The sequence below is a fragment of the Protopterus annectens genome, chromosome 6.part0 (genome assembly GCF_019279795.1).
Source record: "Protopterus annectens isolate FY-2018-M chromosome 6.part0, PAN1.0, whole genome shotgun sequence".
NCBI classification, from domain to species: domain Eukaryota; kingdom Metazoa; phylum Chordata; order Ceratodontiformes; family Protopteridae; genus Protopterus; species Protopterus annectens.
In genome coordinates this window covers 1,247,591,576-1,247,615,410 of record NC_056737.1, presented here as the reverse complement: position 1 = coordinate 1,247,615,410, position 23,835 = coordinate 1,247,591,576, and the positions used below count along the sequence as shown (strand labels likewise).

The 23,835-nt window shown below is 39.0% G+C and overlaps 1 protein-coding gene across 1 annotated transcript in view; it reads right to left on the bottom strand.

The window, feature by feature from the left end:
• The window catches only part of GALNT5 (polypeptide N-acetylgalactosaminyltransferase 5), a 512,523-nt gene that overhangs the window by 124,573 nt on the left and 364,115 nt on the right, over nucleotides 1-23,835 (bottom strand). Inside the window, exon 7 of the mRNA XM_044074838.1 lies at nucleotides 23,664-23,835. This exon is cut by the window's right edge and continues 158 nt beyond it. Within this exon, the coding sequence (XP_043930773.1) occupies nucleotides 23,664-23,835 (172 nt within the window). The remainder of the gene's footprint in view (nucleotides 1-23,663) is intronic.

The window sequence follows — 23,835 nt, the reverse complement described above, 5'->3', positions numbered from 1 at the left end:
CACACACACAGACACCACATGCCTTTACGTGCACTGCAGCACTTACACTTGAGCCATGGACCCACCTGAAGGCCCAGAATATGTCTCCTTATCAGCAAGGCCTGATCCTATTATTTCTGGGGGAAGACCTCGGAGATCAAACTTCAGCTCTGCGCACCCCTAGTCTGTAACCAGGTGACTGGAGAGGCTGTTCCCAAGATCAGGCAGGATGGATGCAGAGCACAGCCAATGAATTAAGAAAAGGATGGGGAAAGGATTCTCAAATGCACACCCTTCCAGGGTGGGGGCCAGGGGTGCACCTCTCCCAGATCAATGGTCTCCCACAAAAACTGCAGACTAAAAGGGAACTGGGCCTTTGTCAATCAATTACAATTCTTTTCTCTAGAAGTATCAGCAAGCAGTTCAAACCATGGGCTTACCTTTGTAATGTTTAAGTCACGACCAGTTATTTGAAAGATGTCTCATGTGAAGAATCGTCTACATAAATAGCAGGAATCAAAAGTCACCCTAAAATTAGTCCTGCCAGATTTCCACCAGCCCATATAGAACTCAGAAGAGTTTTCAGAAATTATAAAACACATAAATAATGCTAATGCAATGCAAAAGAGTAGTTACAGGAGCTTTTACTGAATAAAAAATGAAAAACAGACATAATAATAATTGTAATAATAAGTACTATTATTATAATTATGTTATTCTGGTCCATCAGGTTTTAAAAATACAGCGTAACTGTGTTGACTTTTAATAGACAAATTAATGAACTAATGTAAAATAATGTAAACACATTAATAAATGTTAATTATGTTAATTTTTTGAACTGTCATATATAAAGGTATTAATATTTGTGTGTGTGTGTGTGTGTGTGTGTAAATATATGAGTGTCCTAGCATAAATCAAAAATCCGTATGATCAACCTGTGTAATGTCGACCTATGTCGGTCGTCATATGCAACTGGTCGACAGTTGTACGAGATCAACAGTCCCCAGGTAGAGGGATATGCCCTTTTCCCCAGGTTGTAAGTCTCAGAGTTAGTATACTCAATTAGCAAGGGGTGCAGAGGTGCCAGAACACTTTTTTGTTGTGCGCATGTAGTGAGGATTAGCTTTGGAGCATGTGCAGTATTGTGTATTTGTGTTTTTGTCTACATGTGTTGAAGTAAAGCACGTTGACATTTCCATGGATCAACTAACACTAGTAGATCCATATATACAGTGGATATAGAAAGTTTACACACCCTTGTTAAAATGCCAAGGTTTTGTTATATAAAAAAAATAAGACCACAATAAATCATTTCAAAACTTTTCCCACCTTTAATGTGACCTGTAACTTGTACAATTCAATTAAAAAACAAACAAATCTGTTAGGGGAAAAATATACAAAATAAAAAATGTACAATAAGCTGGTTGCATAAGTGTGCACACCCTTAAACTAATACTTTGTTGAAGCATCTTTTGATTTAATTACAACTTTCAGTCTTCTGGGGTACACACCTGCCATCAATTAAAGAGATTCTGATTAACCCTAAATAAAGTTCAGCTGTCCTAGTAGGATTTTCCTGACATTCACTCAGTTGCCTGCTACAGCAAAAGCCATTGTTCGCAGAGAGCTTACCAAGCATCAGAGGGATCTCATTGGTGAAAGGTATCAGTTGAAAATCCAGTGGGTGACACAGGGGGTTTATTCCCTGTTTCTGAGACGGGTTCAGTGTTCGGAGCTTCCCTATGTCCGTATTGATTAATTCCATTCTAAGTCTTTCCTTGGCTTTACATATGAGTCTGGTCAGACATTTGGGTCTGCAACTGCCTGGATCTGTGGAAAGTCCTCTGTTATGCAGGTGAATGGCTATAGCTGTTCTCCATTCACTTGGTACAAAACTTGTTAGGAGGATGAGGTTGAAAAGAGTTGTTAAGTGAATGGTTAAATAGGTCATGCTATTTAAGATGGAATATTGTCAGGCTCTATTGACACAGTACTTTTAGCTTTTGATAGTGCTTTTAGGACTCAATCTAGTGTGAAAACTGGAGGTGAAGGGGAGAGAGGAATAAAGTTACAGCTGAATTTACCGACCAGTAGGTTCACCATATCTTCAGCCTCAGTGTAGGTAATATTGCTCATAGTCAGCTCAGTACATTGCTGTGCTGTACTTCTTAAATTATGAATATAAAGTTGTGAAGGCTGTAGACAATTATATGTCATTGTAAATATTAATGTAATCCACAGGCTTGTTTTACAAATGTAAAGAGAACTATATGTTATGAACACTCGAAAAGATAGATTATAATAGTGCGTGCATTGTTGAATATAATGGCTTCTCAGATTGTTTTACTGGGATTATAAGAAATAATTGGAGTATTTTTAAAACTAACAAAGATATTTATGAAGTGGTTGGAAAAAAACCAAATTTTACATATAAAACTGCAAAAAACTTTAAAAGAATCTTCGAGGCCGAGGTAAACAACAATGACCAAAAGAAAGGCACCACAAAATGTGGCAGATGCAGGCAGTGTGCATATATTAATTCATTAGTAGAAATCACACTCCAGAATAGTTTAAAAAGTAAGATAACATTTAGCAAAGGTAACTGCAGGAGCAGGATGTTGGTATATTTGGCTACTTGTTCTAAATGTGACTCGTTTTACGTGGGTAAGACTGAGAGGACTCTGAGAGAGAATTTACGAACATACCCACGATATTAAAAGGAGAAAGGAGACCAACGCCTTGTTTAAACATTCTTTGGAATGTGAAAATTTCACAGATTTTAAGTTTGGAATTGTGGAAATTGTTAAAAAGGACACCAGGGGGGGTAACATTAAAAATGTTTTGTTGCAGAAAGAAATGAGATGGCAATTATTGTTAAGATCTAATACCCCTCCAGGGCTTAATGAATATATAAGTATTAAACCCATATTAATAGATAAGGCCTCAAAGATTTAGAAGTTTAATCAAAAAATAAGCAATAAAAAATATGTTAATTCTAGTAATATATTTGTAATGAAGGCATATATAATGTACATAATTATATCTTATATTATGTAACCTAAAGTATTATAGGTGATATTATTATTAATTCCACCTTATATTACTGTTTGCATCAGACCTTTTGCATCAGTGTTTTTGGTTACATACCAACATAAATTAATTTTATATTCCATATAAAACTCATGTAAATTATACACTGTTATTTATGTCACAGTAATTCTATATTTGAGTTATATAATTTTACATTTTTATGTAGTCTAGTTCTCTGGTGAGATTTTCCTGTTATAAACAATGAAAATTAGAATATTCATTTGATATTTTTAATATTATATTTGATAACAAATGTCTAATAATAATTTTTAACAATGAAATGATGAAGGACTTTTTTTAAACTTCTTCTAAATAGATAAGAAAATTAATACAATGAGAAGTTAATACACTATATAATAGGTATTATCAAGAAGGGTGATATTTTTATTGAAAATTTTAATGAATAGTTTTACAGTTTGGTATATGAACTACATGTTATAAGTATGAAACAAATGTAAATTTATCATATCAAAACAAGTTCCTATAAATGAATTTTGTAAATAATTGTCAGTAATACATTTTATGTGCATATATTTAATTGTATATTATGTGAACATATATATTCTATATTTGTATATTTAGATTATATTATATATTACTAAAGAAAACAGAAAACTGTGTAAATAATTTAATTTAAGCATTAATTTGCTTTGAAAGAAAAAAACAGGAGAGGAATTTCTGAATGGTATGTTGCAAAGCATTTAGAAAAACATGCATTTTAAAGATTTATGTTTACATACACTTCCTGCCATTTGTGGCATGACCATACAAGGAAGGGAAGCATTACGGAATATTAGTGTTATAATTGTTTTAATTAACAGATATAATTAATTATCAATTACAATTATGTAGTAAATTGTTTTAACACAAGAATATAAAAAGGAGAGGAACTGTGTATTCATTATTCTGATGAAGTCTGCTTGCAGCAGACGATAGCGCTGAATCTACTGAATTTTATTTTTTGTTATTAAAGAAGATTGTGGTCTGCACATGCGGAGTTTATTTTTTGAACTATATGTTATGATTAAACTATATGTTGTTCTGAGCTTCAAAAATGTAACCACAGTGCACCTTGCTGGAAGAAAGGTGTTAAGTAAAGAATTACCACTGTGTTTGATCTCAATCTCGGTGACAGCATGTCTGGACCAGCAAATTCTTTCTATTGTTTTAAGACAGAGATAATTACATGTAAGAGTTACTTTTATTGCTGTGGCTTCCGGGCCAGGTGCAGCTTACAAAGAAATGTAAATTTTGAGTTTCTGTTAGCCTGGAAACTAACAGAGAAGTGATAAAAATTATGTAATGTAAAATGACTCAGCAGTACTGAGTGTTATCAATATAAGACTTTCTCAGAGAGAAAGATTGAGCATTTTGGATTTTGTCTGAAGCTGACAACTCACCTGCACTTTGTCTTGTAAGTAAAGTTATTTAGGACATAGTTTCTCTTAGAGTTATATATGAATTTAGCCAGATTAGTCTAGCTATTTTTTTCTATATTTATGTCAGAGTATCCTACAATATTGTTTTAAAGTTCCTGTAATTTTTGAACTCTTGATTAGGACTGTGCTGAATTGATGAGATTTGTCTTGTGTTTTTATTATTTATTGTTAAATATTTGTAAACCTTTCAACTCTGGCTGTTTTGTGTAGAGATCATTTAAGCTTTTAGAATACAGTGCATGTATTTGGTGATACTGTCCAAGTCACTCCAATAGTCTTGCTGTTTGGCACACTTACTATGTGGATAACACCAGTACTACACAGTGAAATTGGTTACCCTTTGGGAAGGGCCTTATAGTAGCTGATAATAATGGTTGGTGGCAGTCGGTACTATGCAGAACGTCTACTGTCCTGGCATTTCCAGAGATGTAACAGGGTACTGCAGGACCTGTGAGCAGTGCCAAAAGATAGGCAAGGCAGGAAACAAGGTGAGAGCTCCTTTGATGACTTTGCCTGTGATTCAGGAGCTATTTCAGAGGGTAGCTATGGATATTGTGGGCCTCTGAGTACCCCAAATTCCATACGGAAAGATTATATCCTAGTGATAGTAGATTATACTACAAAATAACCTGAGGCAGTAGCTTTGTCTTCCATTGAGGCAAAAAAGGTGGCAAATGCTTTGTTAGAGATTTTCAGCAGGGTAGGTTTCCCAAAAGAAATACTGACTGGCAGAGGTACCAATTTCATGTCAGACCTACTGGCTTGTCTGTGGAAGTTCTGTGGGGAGAAGCACCTAAAGATCACCCCCTATCATTCCCAGACTAATGGTCTTGTTGAGAGGTTAAACTCTACATTCAAGTCCATGCTACGGGCATTTGCAGACCAGTTTAAGAGGGAGTAGGACAAATATTTGCCCCATCAGTTGTTGGTTTACAGAGAGCTTCCCCAGAATCCATGTTTTTTTTCCCCTTTCATTTGCTGTATGGGCATAGAGTGAGGGGACCTCTAGATTTAATTAAAGGGTAATTATTTGTAATTATGCTAATTTGGCTAGACTTATTATTGACCTGAAATGCTTCGTTCGACAACTTAACTTGAACTTACTTTTTAATAATCCCTCTATTAACAATGATACATGTTTGAAACTCAAAAGTGTGTTCAACCCACCATTACATCCTGTGTTGCACACATTTGAGAATGTTTGTGAAATGGATTTTAGGTTCTTGTTGGACGAGTAGAGAAGTAGGTCTATGGCACTTGATTCTAACATTTCAAGTGACCAGGCTTCAGCACTTTCTGATTTGAGCCACCTTCCTGTTAGGGTCATTAAACCCGATAAAGGGGGAGGGCTTGTAGTCTTTGATAATGTTGACTACAATGAAAAAATGTTGAAAGTCCTTAATTCACCGGCTTATTCTGTTTCCTCTGTCAATGAAATGAATGTTGCATATAATAGAATTAGGGGCTATTTAAGTGACCTATTTTTGGAGGAGAAAATTGATTCTGATACTTATAATTTCTTGGATATTATTTCCCCTAAAACTCCAGTAATGTTCGGGATCCCTAAAATCCACAAGGATCTAGTCAATCCACCCATGCGAGCATTAGTTGATGGTAGATGTTCTATGACACATCCTATTGCTCGGGTGATTGACAGCATCCTATCTAAATATCTTAGACCTATACAAACGATTTGTAGGGATTCCTGGACATTTCTTAAAAACATTAATAGTATAGAATTCGACCCGTCTTTTAATTTTCTAACCATTGACGTGGTCGACCTTTATACCTCAATCCCACATTTGGAGGCCATTGAGTGGACCAGTGGTTTAATGAGGGACTTAAACGCTTCATCTAATGAGATTGATTTGGTTTCACAACTATTGGACATTGTCCTTAGTTTCAATTTTTTCATCTTTGACAAACAAACGTTTTTGCAAAAACAGGGAATAGCCATGGGCTCTCCCTGTGGGGCGAGTGTAGCTAACTTTTTTATGGCTTATTGGGAGAAACATTTTCTCTTAAACAACTTGGACTTCTCTAATGCCATTAAGTTCTACACTCGCTTCTTGGATGACATTTTTATCTTGTTCATTGGTGATGGTTCCCTTGCAGAAGATTTGGTTGGGTACATGAATTCTACCACAGAATTTTTGAAATTCACATACCACTTCTCGTCCTCAACTATTGATTATCTTGATGTGAAATTGGAAAAGAATATTACTGCAAATGTATTCCATTCTTCAATCTTTAGGAAACCAACTTATTGCAATTCTTTCCTACATTTCACAAGTCACCATCCCTTCAAGCAAAGATGTGCAATAGTTAAAGGACAACTAGTGAGAGCTGTACGTATGTGTAGCACTGATGAAGCGTTCCAACAAGAATGTTTTTTTCTGAAAAATTTATTCACTAATCGTGGGTACCCTAGTAGGTTGGTTGATGAACTTATTGAAGAGGTTTCTCAAAAGAGACTGACTGGTCATTTCCAACCTCTACTCCATCAAGTACCAGTAAGTAAAGATTTAGTCTTTCTTGCTGATGCTGTCTCTGGAGTGCCCCCGAGTTCACCAGTGGAACTCCTTTCGTCTGATCCCTTTTACGAGCCTAGACTTAATGTTAATTTCAAATTGAGTCTTATTACTGTGTTCAATTTGAATTCTAAGCAGATCTGGGACATTGTCTGTAAAAACTGGCAATTTATTTCAACTAATCCATTTTTATTGGAAAAACTAGGCCCAAGACCTTTCATTACTTATAAGAGAGGGAGAAACTTAAAAGAACTTTTACAAAGACCTAACAACTGTTTTGAAACTAGGTTGAAAGGAACCTTTATGTGCGGAGCTTGTAACTGGTGTCACTGTTTAAAAACAGGGAATAGTTTCACTATAAGAAACAAAAAATATTCAATATTTCATAAAATCAATTGTGAAACTAAATCAATAGTTTACTTGGCACTTTGTGACTGCTGTAATGCTTTCTACGTCGGCAAGACCGACCGAAAGTTTCGTGAACGCATCTATCAGCACGCATATGCCATTAGGAAAAACAGAAGTGACAACGCTCTAGCTAAGCACATAATTAGTTCACCTGGTCACAGCTTCCACTTTATAGGTATTGATCACATACCAGTTAATATAAGAGGTGGCCCTACTTCTTTGTTGTTAGAAAACTGTGAGTTAGAATGGCAGGTTAAACTGGGAGCATTTTCAACCCCTGGTCTTAATGAAACCTGCAACATTTCATGTGTTTTGAAACTCAGAAATTACCTTAGATGACATTTTATTATTATTATTCTTTCATTTTATATTTAACTTTTATTATAAGTTACACAGATTCATATTTTTATTAGTATTTTGTTTTAATATTTATTATTCACTTTAGGCTAGTGTATGGCAACAAGGTAACATAGTTGCGTTTACAAGAGTTTTTTGTTTACATTTTTAAATTGGTGCTACCTGTTTTATGGGTTGTCTTTTATGTATGACGTCAATGTATTTCCACTATATATACAATTTTAAATTGTTTTGGCGCATTTTTTTACTCTGAAGAAGCTGCTATACTTTAACAGCGAAAACACATTTATTTTAAATAATTAAAGTTGCGTTAAATCAACGTGCTTGGTGCTTTTTTTGGTCCGTGGCTCAAGGTTACCAGGTTTTTTCTGTTGGATTTGTTTTGCGTATTTCACTTCGTTTAGATTTAATTCATGATGAGTGGGAAGGTGAATGTGAATCTTACAAGGAGTCTGTTGTGGCATATGTCCTAAACCTCAGGACAAGGCTCAGGGAACTCATGGGCTTGGCCCAGGAGAACCTGGCAGAAGCCCAACAGCAGAAAAAGCTCTGGTATGATAGGAATACTGGAGCTAGAGAGTATGCTGTAGTGAAGCAGGTAATTGTTCTTATTCCTGTCAGACACAACAAGCTGCAAGCAGACTGGAAGGGTCCCTACAAGGTGGTAAGGAAGGTCAGTGATGTTAACTGCATGGTAGAACTGCTAGGCAGGAGGCAAGGGCACAATTGTACCATATTACATGATGAAACCTTACCATGATAAGGAGGCCCTTGTGCTGAGTATTTGCAGTAGATTGCAGGAGGAGTCTGAGGGAGATCTGGTGACTGATCTCAGTGAGGCTTGGACTGACACCTCAGTGGAAGGGGTACCAATGTCCTAGCAGCTATCTCCTAGCAGGGTTCGAGAAATCCGAGCAATTTTATAGGAGTTTGGGGACACCCACCTGGTGCAGCACCAGGTGGATACAGGACCCAAAAGGACTATTAGCAGGACCCTTACAGGGTGCCTGAGAGAGTCAAACAGACTCTGAGGGAAGAGATACAGGACATTTTGGAACTAGGGGTATTTCAAGAGTCCAACAGTCCCTGGGCCTCCCCAGTAGTGCTGGTGCCAAAGAAGGATGGCAGCACCAGGTTCTGTGTGGACTACAGGGAATTAAATAGTCACACAGAGTCAGATGTTTAACCCATGCCTAGGACAGATGAGGCCCTAGAGCAGCTGGGTGGGGCTAAGTATCTTACCACTATTGATCTTACTAAGGGTTACTGACAGGTGCCCTTGACTGCCAGTGCTAGAGAGAGGTCAGCCTTTGTGATTCCTTTTGGCATGTATGAGTTCACAAAGATGCCATTTGGGATGAAAAATGCCCCAACAACTTTCCAGAGGCTTGTAGATCATATCCTAGCAGGAGCAGGAGGATTTTCCCTTGCTTACCTAGATGATATTGCCATCTACATCTATTCCTGGCAAGAGCACATTCAACATGTCAGGGAGGTGCTGAGCAGACTACCGAGGGCAGGGTTGATCATTAAGCCGAGCAAATATCAGGTGGGTGTGGCAGAGGTCTCCTACCTGGGACATGGAGTGGGAAGTGGGAAGATCAGGCTAGAACTTGCCAAAGTGGAAGCCATTGAGCCACGGCCTGTACCTGTTACCAAAAAGCAGATGATGGCATTTTTAGTGACAGCAGGGTACTACAGAAAGTTCATCCCCAGTTATAGAACCATAACTGCTCCCCTCCCAGACCTGACAAGGAAAAACAGGCCAGATAAACTAGTGTGGACCCTAGCATGTGAGCAGGCATTCCAGAAGCTTAAAGAAGCTTTGGGAGGACCCCTGTGTTAGCCAGTCCAGATCCACAACAACATCCCAGGATGCACAAAACTCCCTTACCAGCCTCAGAAAGAAGCTGAGATCCCTCATAAAATCCTCCAAAGCTAGTTACGAAAATAAAATTGCCAAAGATTCCAAAGACAACCATAAGTCATTCTATAGCTATATCAAGAATCTAAATGGCAATGCTCTGATCTGCTCTGAGCTACAATAGAATGGTGTTAAATATACTGATCCCAAGGATACTGCTAATATCCTGGCAGATCGTTTCAGTGCAAACTTCACCCCCCCCCTCTCACCCCCTAAAGGGCCCATCTCAATACCGAAAGATTGCCAAATTCTGGTAAAAACAGCCACACAGGTAAAAAACGCACTCTCCAAAGCTAAGAATACAGCATCCATGGGACCAGACGACATCCCAGGCTGTGTACTGCTTGAACTACAAAATGAACTGGCACCTCACCTAAGTGTCATGTTTAATCACAGCCTCACCTCAGGCTTCATGCCCACTGAGTGGCGCACAGCTACAGTTATCCCACTCCATAAGGGGGGATACACCTTTGATCCAGGGAACTACAGCCCCATCAGTCTGACGTGCCTGATCTGCAAGGCCATGGAACTTATTAAAAGACATTGGCAACCTTCAAACACTGGACCCCACGTAGTTTGGGTTCATGAAGGGCCGATCCTGTCTCCTGAACCCAACTGACTTCTTCGAATCAGTCTCCAGAGCTGTGGACAAGGGTAAGGTGGTCCACACAGCCTATCTGGACCTCGCCAAGGCCTTTGACACCATCCCCCACACTGGAATCATAGATAAACTTACTAAGCTGGGCATTAATCCCTACGTCACTCGATGGTTTGCCAACTGGCCTACTGACAGAACCCACACTGTAAAAGTAGCCGACTCCAAATCCAGCTCCACACAAGTGACAAGTGGAGTAACTCAGGGTTCAGTCCTGGGACCGCTCTTGTTTGGCATCTACTTCTCTGAAGTGCAGGCCAACACTAAGGGACTCTGGCTAACAAAGTTCGCAGATGACTGCAAACCGGGAGCCATTATTGAATCCCCAAATGATGTGGATGTTCTACAAAAGGACCTTACAGAAACAGATGCTTGGTGCCAGAGCCATGGGCTCAAGCTCAGTGCCATGAAATGTACAGTTATCCCCTTTGGGAAAAAAACATGTACCCGTGAATTACCACATAGGTGGCAGTACACTAAACACCGAAAGTGTGATAAGTGTGATAAGAGACTTAGGGACACAGGTGGACACTGGTCTCACCTTCGATAACCACATCGCCACAACAGTCAGGAACTCTTTCTATGTGGCACACCTCATCACTAAGGGCTTTTCATCCAGATAAAAGGAGGTCATTGTCCCACTGTACTCATCCCTCATTAGACCCATTATAGAATACAATGCCCTGTTTGGTATGTACCTCTCAAGACATCTGCAACAACTGGAAAGGCCTCAGAAATACCTCTCTAAAAGAATCAGGCCTAAAGCAGATGCTCTATGCTGACCATCTAAAAAAACTCTACCTATACTCTGTTGCATATCATCTACTCAGAGGTGATCTCTGCTTAACATACAAGGCCATGTCAAACCCAGAGCTGTTGAACATGCTACACTTAAAGAAATCCCAATCCTTCAAGAGACACCCGCTCCAGGGATCTAAACCTTGTCATCACAATGAAAAAAACATGCTGGAGGGATAGGTTCCTGACCTAGAGGCACCACAGACTCTGGAATAGACTGCCCATACATGTCAAGCAGAACGCCTTTTTGGCCCTCTTCAAAAGGAACCTTGATGATTGGATGGGAGATAGGAAATTCACCCCGGGAATCACATCAGTCGCCCTGCTAGACAGGGGTCCAGGGAAGTAAATACTGTGGGAAGAAATAGCCAGGGAATTGTTATGGCTAGGCTTGTATAGGCCCTAGGGCCGATAGCCTAGTACCAACCTATGAACCTATTAATCTCTAAACTGGTTCAAAAGCTATCTATCTGACAGAGAACATGCTGTAAAATTGCAACACTCTAGATGCCCATAAATCCATAACCGGTATCCCCCAAGGCTCCATATTAAGACCCCTACTATTTAAACAACCTCCACCTGTCATTCCAACAAGGGTTACTCGTTCTGTACGCAGACGACTCTACGATAATCTGCACTTCGAAAACCTCAACCCAACTACAGTAAATTGCTCAATCAGCATTTACTGCAGTAGAGACTTGGCTTCACAATAACCACCTGTCTTTAAACCCAAATAATACCAAACTCATAATATTCACCCTTAAGGAAAACATTCCCATTAATAAATCTCCGTTCCACATATTCTCTCTAAACAACAGCAAAACTGAATTAGTCACCCAAACCAAACTGTTAGGTGTTATAATTGATGAAAACCTAAAATCTGACCTACACTTACAAAATAATATCAGCAAAACTCACAAAAAACTGGAACTACTCTACAGACAAAAATTTCTTCTCTCTCCCCACAAAACAAGTACTTGCTTCCACTTACTGATTTCCTTCTCTAGTCTGTGCTGCTGCCCTACAAACTAATCTTGAATCCTCCCTCAGATCTAAACTAGAAATATGTTACAACAAGACAGCCACATTTGCTATAAACAAGCACCATTCCATCCACCACTGCATACCACTAAAAACATTAAAATGGCTTGAATTCCCCCACTGTCTTACTTATCTCCAGTTAACCACCACACATAAAATTACTTACTAAACCACAGGACTGCCCTGCCCTAAAGTCCTTATTCTCCCATTATAACCCCAATAGATCTCTAAGATCGGAAAACCAACACCTCCTCCAAATTCAAAAGTCTAAACTACCTGCTGGTCAACTACTATACTTCTGTGTAATAGCTAAAACCTGTAACAGCCTTCACTCACCCATTCACAGTATGCAATGTATGTCCTCCTTTAAAATCGCCCTACGTACAAACCTCTATTGCAAATGGATATGTAACTGCACTAAACCACCTCCAGCCATTACCTAGATCTTGGTTGTACTACATTGCAATTTAGTTTATTATGTGTAGCTAGTTTTTGTACATAATTCCTTTATATTCAACACATACTTCTATGTCAACATCAGTTTTACTGTATTGTACTAGTTTTATTAAATGTGTGTCAAGTGTTGTATATACTCTAAGTTTTTTACTGTTTAGAAATATTTTCCTGCATTGGTCCTGTATAAACTCAGAATGTATGCCTTGATGTACTATGTATTCTATTTGTCTTTTATGTGGAGATTTTCAACCCGGGCCTCCACTGAAAATGGACTCTGCTTGGCCCAGTGGACTTTCCCGGTAAACAAATGCCAATAAATAACTAATAAGGTATTATAGCTTTGCACAGTAGGAGTGCTTTAAGCCATTTAAAACCATGCCTCACTCACTACTCAGATGTCTACATTGTCCAGTGTGAAAAGGCCTTGTAGGGAGTGGAGTTTCTTGTTTAAGCTCCTAGCATTGACCAGTAACTCCTTCATATTTTACTTTGCTTGTTTCATTCTGTTGGTAGGTTTTTCAGGTTGGCATTGCCTAAAAAAGGAACTATACAGTGGACAATTACTTGGACAATAATCAAAACCCTAGAGGGGACAGATGCAAGCCATCCCTTTCAAAGCAGTGTGGTTTGTTGATCATATCCTCCCAGGCTGCCAAATATTGGACCCCCTTTGAATGATATCACAAACTAAGCCAATTATTGAAGTCCATTACTTCTGATCATATTGCTAAATTATACCGTCTGCAATACACAGTCTAAGAGGTCCATCATGTCTTTTTTCATGCAGACCAGGAAGATACATCTCAAGTCACTGACACCCACATGTATTATGACAGCCTCATTCTCATAGCTTGTTGTTCATGGACGTGTTTGTGTGTGTGTGTGTGTGTGTGTGTGTGTGTGTGTGTGTGTGTGTGTGTGTGTGTGTGTGATCTGATGCATCCTGGCACCAGACAAGCTACTGTCACTCTTTCATTGCTCACCTGGTAAGAGGTACATTTACTGGGCGCCATAATCGACACTCCAGCCAACACAAGCATCCTCCAAAAGGGCCTCATAGAAACAGACAACTGGTGCCAGAGCCATGGCCTCAAGTTAAACGCCAAAAAGTGTATAGGCATCCCCTTTGGCAAAAACAAAGAGCCCACAAATTACCACATAGGTGGTAATCCATTAAGTACAGAAGAAATAATTAGGGACCTGGGGACCCAAGTTGATAGCAATCTCTCATTTGACAACCACGTGGCCAAAGTGGTTAGAAAAACATTTTATATAGCCCACCTAATCATGAAGGGATTCACATCTAGATCAGGGGAGGTCATCGTGCCTCTATACTCATCCCTCATCAGGCCCATAATTGAGTACAATGCCCCTTTTGGGATGTACCTTACCAGAAACCTGCAGCAACTGGAAAGGCCTCAAAAGTACCTCACCAAGAGGATCAAAGGGCTCAAATAGATGCCATATGCTGCCCGGTTAAAGAAACTCCAGCTCTACTAAGTGGCATACCGCCTGCTCAGAGGCGATCTATACCTGACGTATAAAGCCATGTCCAACCCGGAATTAATGGACATGCCACACCTCAGAAAATCCAAATCCCATCGAGCTACGTGCTCGAGAGACTTGAACCTCAGCACTGAAATAAATAGGACATGCTGGAGGGACAGATTCATAACCCAGAGGCTCCCTTCACTCTGGAATAAAATCCCAGTCCAGGTTAGGCAGAGTCCCTCATTGACTCTCTTCAAGAGGAATCTTGATGAGTGGATGGGAGATCGTAGGTTTACCCTGGGTATCACTTCTGTGTCACTGTTAGACAGAGGCACAGTATACTAACCTCGAAAAAGGGCATAGCAAAATTATTTTAAAATGGGTGGCGAAAGCCAAACACACTCTGGCTAGGCTTATAAATGCCCTAGGGCAGATAGCCTAGTATGAACCTATGAACCTATGCATATCTTACAATGGAGTCACCTATAACAGAAGAGTTTGGTTGGGTCGATGCCTGCCTTATGGGGTCAGCATCCATGACTTACTTCTTGTGTTATGTGAGGAGACAGGCTTAGCTTGCTGAGTGTGCATTGATCTGGCCTTGTGTTTTGGAGGTCTTTGAGGTTTAGGCAAGTTAATCTTTAGAACTTCAGCGTATGATGGATTATACGTGTTTGTGATGGCCTTGGAGAGATGTGATGTGTGGTATACTGCTGACAATTTTGGTGTCTCAGTTTACTGCGTATGAGATTTTTGCCTCCAAGGATATTTTATAAGTATTATACATGGATCAGTGGATTTGCTTTAAAAGTTTGATAAGAAAAACTCGTCTTAATTTTCATTTAAAAAGTGGATCCTGCTACATCAGCAGCTTTAACTGCTTCTAAATCTTTCAATACATTTCCTTTTCTTGTAGGTACTTTGCCCTTTAGGAGAGAAATATAGTTGATGGGCCAGGATAGGAACAGGGTTTATACCTCTGCAGCTCATACCTATTTTAGTTCATATGTTGTTGTTTTAAGATTATCTTTTTTCTGCACTATTGTGTGTGTGTGTGTGTGTGTGTGTGTGTGTGTGTGTGTGTGTCTGTACAGAAGATATATCTATTTCCCCAGGGTATGAGACAGGGGTGTCCCTTTTCCCTTGCTTTGTTTATCTTAGTTATATAGGAATTAGCACTTCAGATTCATGGACATCTAACAGCTACGGAAGAGACCAAATTAGTCATTTTTCCAGTGGTTTGGGCATGACTGTGTATTACTGACTGAAAGCATCAATAGTTCACTTACTTTGGTACTATCTATATTTTAGGAGATTGAGGCCACATCTGTGCTAGTCTGTAATAACAGCTAAACTACTGTGGTTAGATTTGGCGAGGGACTTCAGCATGCAATGAGGAAGCCATTCGTACAAAGTATGTAGGTTTCACGACTGATACTTCTCTACAGGATGTTATATTATGTAATGCAACAGGCACAGTCAAAGGTTCTGCACATTTTGGGGAAGTAGAGATCTAAACTGGTTGACTAACTGAACTGGTAGAATAAATGGGCATGGTTTATGGTAACAGCAGTAATTATTCATTTGCTAAGATGCCTGTCGAAACACCTTTTTACCATCTTGTTTTTATAAGCATTAAAAAGACTGAGTAATTTACAAGGGGTATGCATGGGCTTAGGATTTCACCAGCACAGTTTTATGTCTCCTGAAACTAGCACTCTAGGAAGGGTCCCAGTTTTTTCCACCTATGATGTGGCCTTCATAACTCTCCAGTGGCTATACAGACAGATTTACTGGGGCTGATCTAGACTGAACAACTGGCTGGCATTCTGACATGCAAAAACAGAAACCCATCGTCATCTAGGTACAAAGAAGGATTTATTTGAGCTATTTCTTAAAAATAATGCAGTAACTTCTCTTTACGCTAGCAGACGTTTTAACTGCTATTGCTTCACCTTACATTGATTTTTCCACAAACTCATTTGGAGTTCCAGGACAGCTAGTTCATCCTAAATTGAACTATTTCTTTGTTGCGAGCTAGAGATACTAATCAATATCTCCACATATCATTGAAATTACCTTAACATCACTGAGGTTGTACATATCAAACCAAATGTTAGTGGCACTGACGGTCAAGGGAGCACCTCTGAAAAGTGAAAAGCTGAGTTGATTTTTTTAAGATATTAAAGAGGGGTCATGAGCTGCAATTTGGAGTGTTATGGTCTGGACTCTGGAAGAATCACAATATTGGAATTCAAGGCTGGACAGTTTATTGGAGAAAGTGTCAAATGAATGGTGTTAATAAAGTGAAAAACTGATTTTGTAGGGTGGAAGGAAGATCTTTAAAATTTGAAGACTGGCCTACTTTTCAACTTAAGTATAGATTGCCAGGAGGGGCATGTTTTCAGTTTGAGCAGATAAAGCAGTCATTAAATAAATGGAGAAAAGGAATAGGGGATGTAAGGGAAAAGGGTTTGCTTGAAAAGTGAATGTGTGTTTCTGGGGTGAGATTAAGTTCGGAGAAGAAAGCAGCTTGTAGCAGAATTTATCAGCTTCTTATAAGTCGCAAATATGAGAAAGAGATGGTTAGATTAAAAACAAGATGGTAGAAGTTTGAAAAAGTATAGTTTACTAAGGAGGCATGGTCATACGCTATAAGGACTTTCTGGTAATTTGGGATCGGCATTTGCAGTAGTTACATGAGTGGTACAGCATGTCACTGCAAATTCAAAAAAGTGCATTACCTGAGGGAAATGTTGGAATTGTGGAAGCAGTGAGAGAGGAAACATTAACATGTTTTAGCACTGTGGTATTAGGAAGTCTCGGGATGACATAATACAGGAGTAGAACATATTTGCAAAAGGTAATACCATGGAATTGGGAATTTTGCTTTTTAGGGCTGGGAGAAGAAGATAAGGGCTGGATGATTATGAAAAAAATCTATAATTCTCCTTTTGGAATATTGGATAAGGAGTTAAAATCCAAAAGCAAAGAAAGGAGAAATGAACGGAGGCAGCAAGTTATAGCATACAAAAATATAAGGGCTGACAATGGAGTACTGAGTGCTCCGGAAACTGGTTAGAGGAAAATAAGGCCTAGTTATACGTAGAAAAACGTAAGGCATTATTACCAAACGGATAGTGGAAGCCTGGGAGCAATGCAGGACTAGATTTTTTTCAACCTTCTAGTTGTACTGTAGAGTAAGGTTGAGGGGTTAGAAGCAAATGTGTTACTGGTCTTTGAGTTGCTTACGTATGTTTTTATTATGTGCTGTGGTGTTCTTAACGGCATGCTTAACCCTTTTCTCTATACCAGTTGTACAGAAGTTATACACAATTTCTGCTATACCACTTTGTTTGTCCTGGGATGGTGAAAATCCATTAAAGAGAATTAAAAAAAATATATATCAAGCCAATTATTTTCTTCCTAGGGACTTCAATTACCCATGCATTTCTTGGCATACTTAAACCTCTGAAAATGGATATGCTCAGCATTTCCAAGGCTTTATTAATACCAGTACAATGGAAAGAAATTGTAAAACTACCCACTAGAGGCACTGATATAATGGATCCTGTCATTACAAACTTAGCACTGCCTATACTCCACTCTGCATCTCTCCATATTGTTGAATCTGACTGACCATGAATCATTCATCTTCTCTGTCAGGCCTAATGGCTCCACATCTTCAAGAACTTTTCCATGGCATACCTACTGGAGCTTGGAGAAGACCTACAAAAATTCCTATATACTGTCTACTAAAGGCCTAACTGAGAGGGCTGCTATATTCACCTGGGACTCTTAACAGCACCTAAACAACTGCACAGAAACATTGGTTCTCATCCACCATAAATATAATGGTAAACATTCATTAATAATCCTCTTTGATGTAATACCCACATTAATAAACTACAAAACAAGAAAAATAATAAAAAGTTACAGGAAATTCCTATCCGCCATATCCAAAACACACTGAAAGCTGTCAACAAGGAACTTAAACATACTATTACAAACTTTAAATCCAAGTACAAGCCTAACATCACTATAGATACCAAAGGAAGCTACAAACCTTTTTTCAGTTGTGTCAAAAAAGTAAGGACAAATGACCAGCAATGCACTGAGCTCATCTAGAATAGTACCACAGTTATACTTCATAAGCCTGGTGTTTCAGAACACCAAGTGTCACAAGCTCGCAACTACATGCACGAACTTCTGAAATGTTGAATGTTTAGCAGTGCAGTAATGCTAGTTTTGCAGAGATCATAGTGCAGTAGGGATTGGTGGCTTTACCCTTTTCCCCACTGTAGTGAGATCTTAGAGTTGGTATATATAATTAGAAAGTAGTATGGTGGTGCAGGGAGACTTGTCCCCCCTCCAAATCAAATTATTTAGTTATTCTTTTCAGTGTTTCAGAATATTGAGCATATCATCTCAAGCTTGTGAGACTCTATGTACTTATTAACTAGAACATAATATCGCACATTCTGATCCCAAGAATACTGCCAACATACGAGCAGACGCAGCTAGTGCTAACATTACCTCAGCTACCCATACTGTTTCCATCCACTTTCTCTGATAAAAAATTAGCTTCCCCTAAAATCGCTTTGGATCAAGTCTTAGAATCCCTTTCAAAGACTAATAATGGCATTTCCATGGAAGCAGACATCATACAAAGCTACATTCTCATCACCGCCAGGTTTGCACTATCCAAGCTTCTAAACTGTTTAAACTTAGCCTCTCCTCAAGGTTCCTGCCATTGTCATTGTGATATTCCTACAAACCCAGATAATTATTGGTCTATCAGCCTTATCAGACTTATTTAAAGTCTTGGAACATATCATAGTGGAAACCATTGCTGCAGGAAGTATAACTGTTCTACATCCCAATCAGTTTGGTTTTGCAAAGGGCATGTTTTGTCTCCTGAACCTAGTAAGCTTCTCTAAAATCTTACAGAGATTGTAGACAGAGGTAATTCCATGCAAACAGCTTATCTCAACCTAGCAAGGCTTTTGACACTGTCCCACATACTGGTATTATTGAAAAAATCACACAAAAATAACACAACCCATTATGTTTTCTGCTGCATTGCAAATTGGACAGCCAACAGTTGCCAAGTTGTGAAAGTTACCGGTGCCCACTCTGACTGTAAATTAGTGAGGGTATCAGAGGGACCAGAGCTGAGTTCTCTCTTCTCTATGGCATTTACTTTGCAGATACTCCAGACAATATACTAGAAGTACGGTTGACCAAGTTTTGACTGCAAGCTGGGTACTGTTATTCATTCATCTGTTGAAATTAAACAGCTCCAGCAAGGATTGGAATATACAGATATCTGATGCAATGAAAATGATCTCAACAGCAATGCAAAAAAATTCAGAGGAGTAGTGTCTGGCAAAAAAGCCGCATCCAACTCGTAAGTTGTAAATAATCCTTCTCCACACTCAGACACACTTATAAGAAACACGGGTACTTACGTGGACAGCACTCTCTTACTTAACAATCATGGCTAAGCTAATTTATAAAGGTATATCTAAGATCCAAAGTGGTTATCCTACCTATGTACTCTTCCCTTATCATATCCATCACTGAATACAATGCCCCCTTTGGTAGGTACATATTCAAGCATATTGCTCAACTGGAAAGGCAGTGAAGATTTATAACCAAGAAAAAAATGAAAGCCTTGAATCGTTCAACTACCCGCAATACGTTGGTGCGACTCTCCTTACACTCCGTATTCTATTAGGTGCTCAGAGGTGACCTGTATTGCTTTTGAGCCATAAAAGACACAATCCTATTTAAATCCCAATTTCTTTGTAAAACCAGTGGCTATATGAATGCCCACACTTCCATCTAAACTTACACTAACAAATAAACAAGATTTGGTGGATGGTTAGGTTCCTACCTCAATGTATTCCTAGCTTATGGAATAGGTTTTTACTGCAGGTCACACAAAGCACTATAATGTACCTTTAAAGCTAGTCTTGGTGGCCAGATGGGTAGACAAACATTTACACCAGGGTTATCATATAACTCCCTGCTCAGTTTGGGAGGGAAGCAGTATTAATGCCTGAAAAGGGTAGCAAGAACTGTTATGTGCATCCACTTAAAGGTACATATGGCTAGACATCTTCTGGTGCTCGTGATCTCTTACCTAGCATTATTTCTATGTTTTTCAGTTCCAAAGTTTGTAAACTCAGGTCATAATGGAAAAGTATGAAATGCCTGCTTGCAAGGCAAATTGAAGGGGGTTCTTCAATTCTGGGTGAGGTGGAAAGTTATTACTAAAGGTAGCGGAAGAAAGCACTATGTATGTAGGTATGTTAAAATATAGATCTACAGTTTGTATTAATGTTATAAAAAACTGAGTCATTCATTTGTTTCCAGGAATGTGAAGAGGTTAAGGGATAACATCAGAAGATAACAATGGTGGCCTCAAGTTTACAGCTAATCCACAGGTATTACCTCATGCTTACTGTTTCAAATCTCCCAGGTAGGAAAGTATTTAATTCTTGCTAGAGGTGTGGTAAACAAGAAACAAACATACTTCACATGTTCGGGAATTGCCCACTGGCAAATGCTTATTGGAGATGGGAAATCTTTACTTGTGATGCCTATAAATGTGAAACTAAATAGTCCAAACAGTGAACAAATCAGACTAAGAATGATTTTATCTTGTATACCAAAATACTTGATAGTGAGACAGTGGAAAACATGGGGTGACAACATCACAAACAGTCTAAGACTCAAATTAGATTACATAATTTAATACATACACACACACACACACACACACACACACACACACACACACACACACACACACACACACACACACACACACACACACACACACACAAATATATACTGATATACAGTCTGATTGTGAATGTTTAATTTATCTGCTTGCATTTACAGAATTGTTACACTGAGTGACAGTGTGTGTCTGTTATGCTGTTTATTGTCTGTTCTATTTACCTGGCTATAGCAGCATTTGCTGTATTTAGTAAAATATCAATACTATTTTTACATGAAAAATCTCTTTTTTACTCAGTTGCTTGAAATGAAAGCAAAGTAACACTTTCCAAGGAAAGGGAAAAGGTGCTTTGTATCAGGCAGCTGTAGCCTAATGCATAAGATATCAGCCTCCTAAACCAGGAATTATGATTGTGAGTCTTATCTGGGGTGATGTAATCTTGATACAAATAGAACTTTTGGTCTGTGGGTTGGCATAATGGTTAAGGTGTTTACCTTACAGATACACGGTGCAAGGCTTGAGTCTCACCCTCGAGGAGAATTGTCTAAGCTTAGGGTAGCCCACAACGGCACCTAGCCTAGTACTCACTTACTAACCTTAGTATAAGAGTAATGAGCATGTGAGTCCGCTGATGTTGCTAACAGGACTGGTATGCTTATACAAAAACACGCACATGCCAGGTTGGCACTTAGCCATCTACCTGAATGCCATGCTGACACGTAACCATCTACCTAAAGAAGTAAAAGATAAAATTCTCAATATGGCAGTTACAGGAAGCTTTGTGTTTCAGCCATCTGTCCTGGATCTAATAAAATCTTGGGAAGAAAAGGGACAGTTAACAGAACTACACCAAGAGGAGTATTTTCCAGCTCTTCCATTCCTCCACAACAATTCTTCTTCTTCCAGATATCAGTCAGGGCCTTTTAAACCATTGCAGATATACTCTGAGTCTTCTTCTTCCAGATATTAGTCAGGGCCTTTTAAACCATTGCAGATATACTCTGAGTAAAAGGTGCATTTTATTCACTCAGTTGTTTGAGATTTGAGAACTTATGTGGACACTGACCTAGCTTTTGACCAACATGTGTCCACTGTCATAAGAAGTTCTTCTGTATCACACAGTGCATAAGCAAAGGGATTGTGTCTAGATCTAGTGCTGCCATTGACCCCGTTTACTCAGTCCTCATTGGGCCAAACAAAATATTGGTCAATTCTCACATCTCATGAGGATCTTAAACAGAAGCTCCCTCCCAAGCCAAAGTTTATTAGGAAGAGAGGTATTAATTTTAAAGAGTTGTTTGAGAGGAGACCACGGATGTATGAGAGCAGGCAAAAATCACGCAGAGGGACTCATAAATGTGGAGCCTGCTGCCAGTGTCATGCAATTTTGAACGAACCCAATCTATACCTTAAATCAAGAAAAATGGGTGCATAAGGCAGTATATAATTCAACAACATCAGTGTCAGGGTTTATCCAAAGAAGGGTTGTCAAGAGTGGAGCCAAAGACAGAAGATTATGAACCCTAATAGGTATGCTGAGACATTCCATATCCTCTGAATCCTCCAAGGATACAAAGCCTAAAGGCCAGCCCCATCCCCCCATCTCCAAAATAACTGTGCTCACTCACAGCTATGGTGTACAAGACTAAGCAAGTAACAGGTAATGCAGGGTGCTGGACAAAATGGCATCAGGGTACCAACACCTGCAGCAGCTGGAGAGACCTGAGAGGTTTCTAACAAAGAAGATCAAAGGACTTCAGCACGTGCCTTATACAGAATGACTAAAGTCCATGTCACTATACTCTGTATCATACAGAGTCCTACTCAACTTGCTGCATGTCCATAAATCAAACAGGACTAAGGCTACCTATTCCAGGGATCTAAATACAGCCTGCAACTTAAACAGGACATGCTGGAGGGACAGATTTATCTCTCAGTGACTGCCATGTCTTTGGAATAGGCTACTAATGCATGTGAAACAGAACACGTCTATAGCACTGTTCAAATCAGCCTGGACAAGTGGATAGGGACCATAAATTCTTACCATGGATAGTGCCCACAATGCTCCTGGACATGGGCAGTCATTACTAAGTTCAATCTTGCGTACTGACTAACATTTCTATGGTATTACATTGGGATAAAACGGCTTGGCTTGAAATGGCCTCTGGGTCAATAGCCTAGTAATCACCTAAAATCCTATGAAATGAAAATGCATCCTGTGCAAGTGGAAACTGCTGGCTGCCATTTCACCAAGCAATAAAAAAGTCCTTGAACATATTTGAGACGGGAATTTGACTTTGCTGACAGTAGAAATAAATGGTAAGCCCATGTTACTGCACAATATTATATTATATTATATTATATAGTAAATACATACTCTAAAGACACTGCATGAACTGGTCTGACTTAGCAAAAGGCTAACATTGCTGACATCTCTACTAGCTCTCAGTGGCACATAAACAAAGAGATGAACTACATCTAAATCTTGCGCTAGCTCCAACTGCAGTCTTTTAGTCTCCATGAAAATATACAAAAACAGAAACTACTTGTAACTAGTACGCTCATTCATTAAACAGCAAAATAAATACCATATGCTTGGAACTCAATCATAACAAGGACTGTAGCACAGCTATAAAAGTCTTAGCCATTTATTATGCTGTAGAGTAATTTTAAATTAAAACTGCATACTCACAAAAGACTGAGAAAAGTGTAGTATTTCAGTACATTACAAACATCTACTTACCAATCCATTCGATCTCACAATGGGTGCTTGCATGTCGGGGAAAACATTCTGTAAGTACCAAGAAAAACTTTTGCACTTAAGTTTGCTTCGAAGTTCTTTCTGTTTTGTCAGATCTCCAATAACTGTTTTATTTCTGTCCAGCAAATGGTGGTAGCCATGACCATAGAAAAGT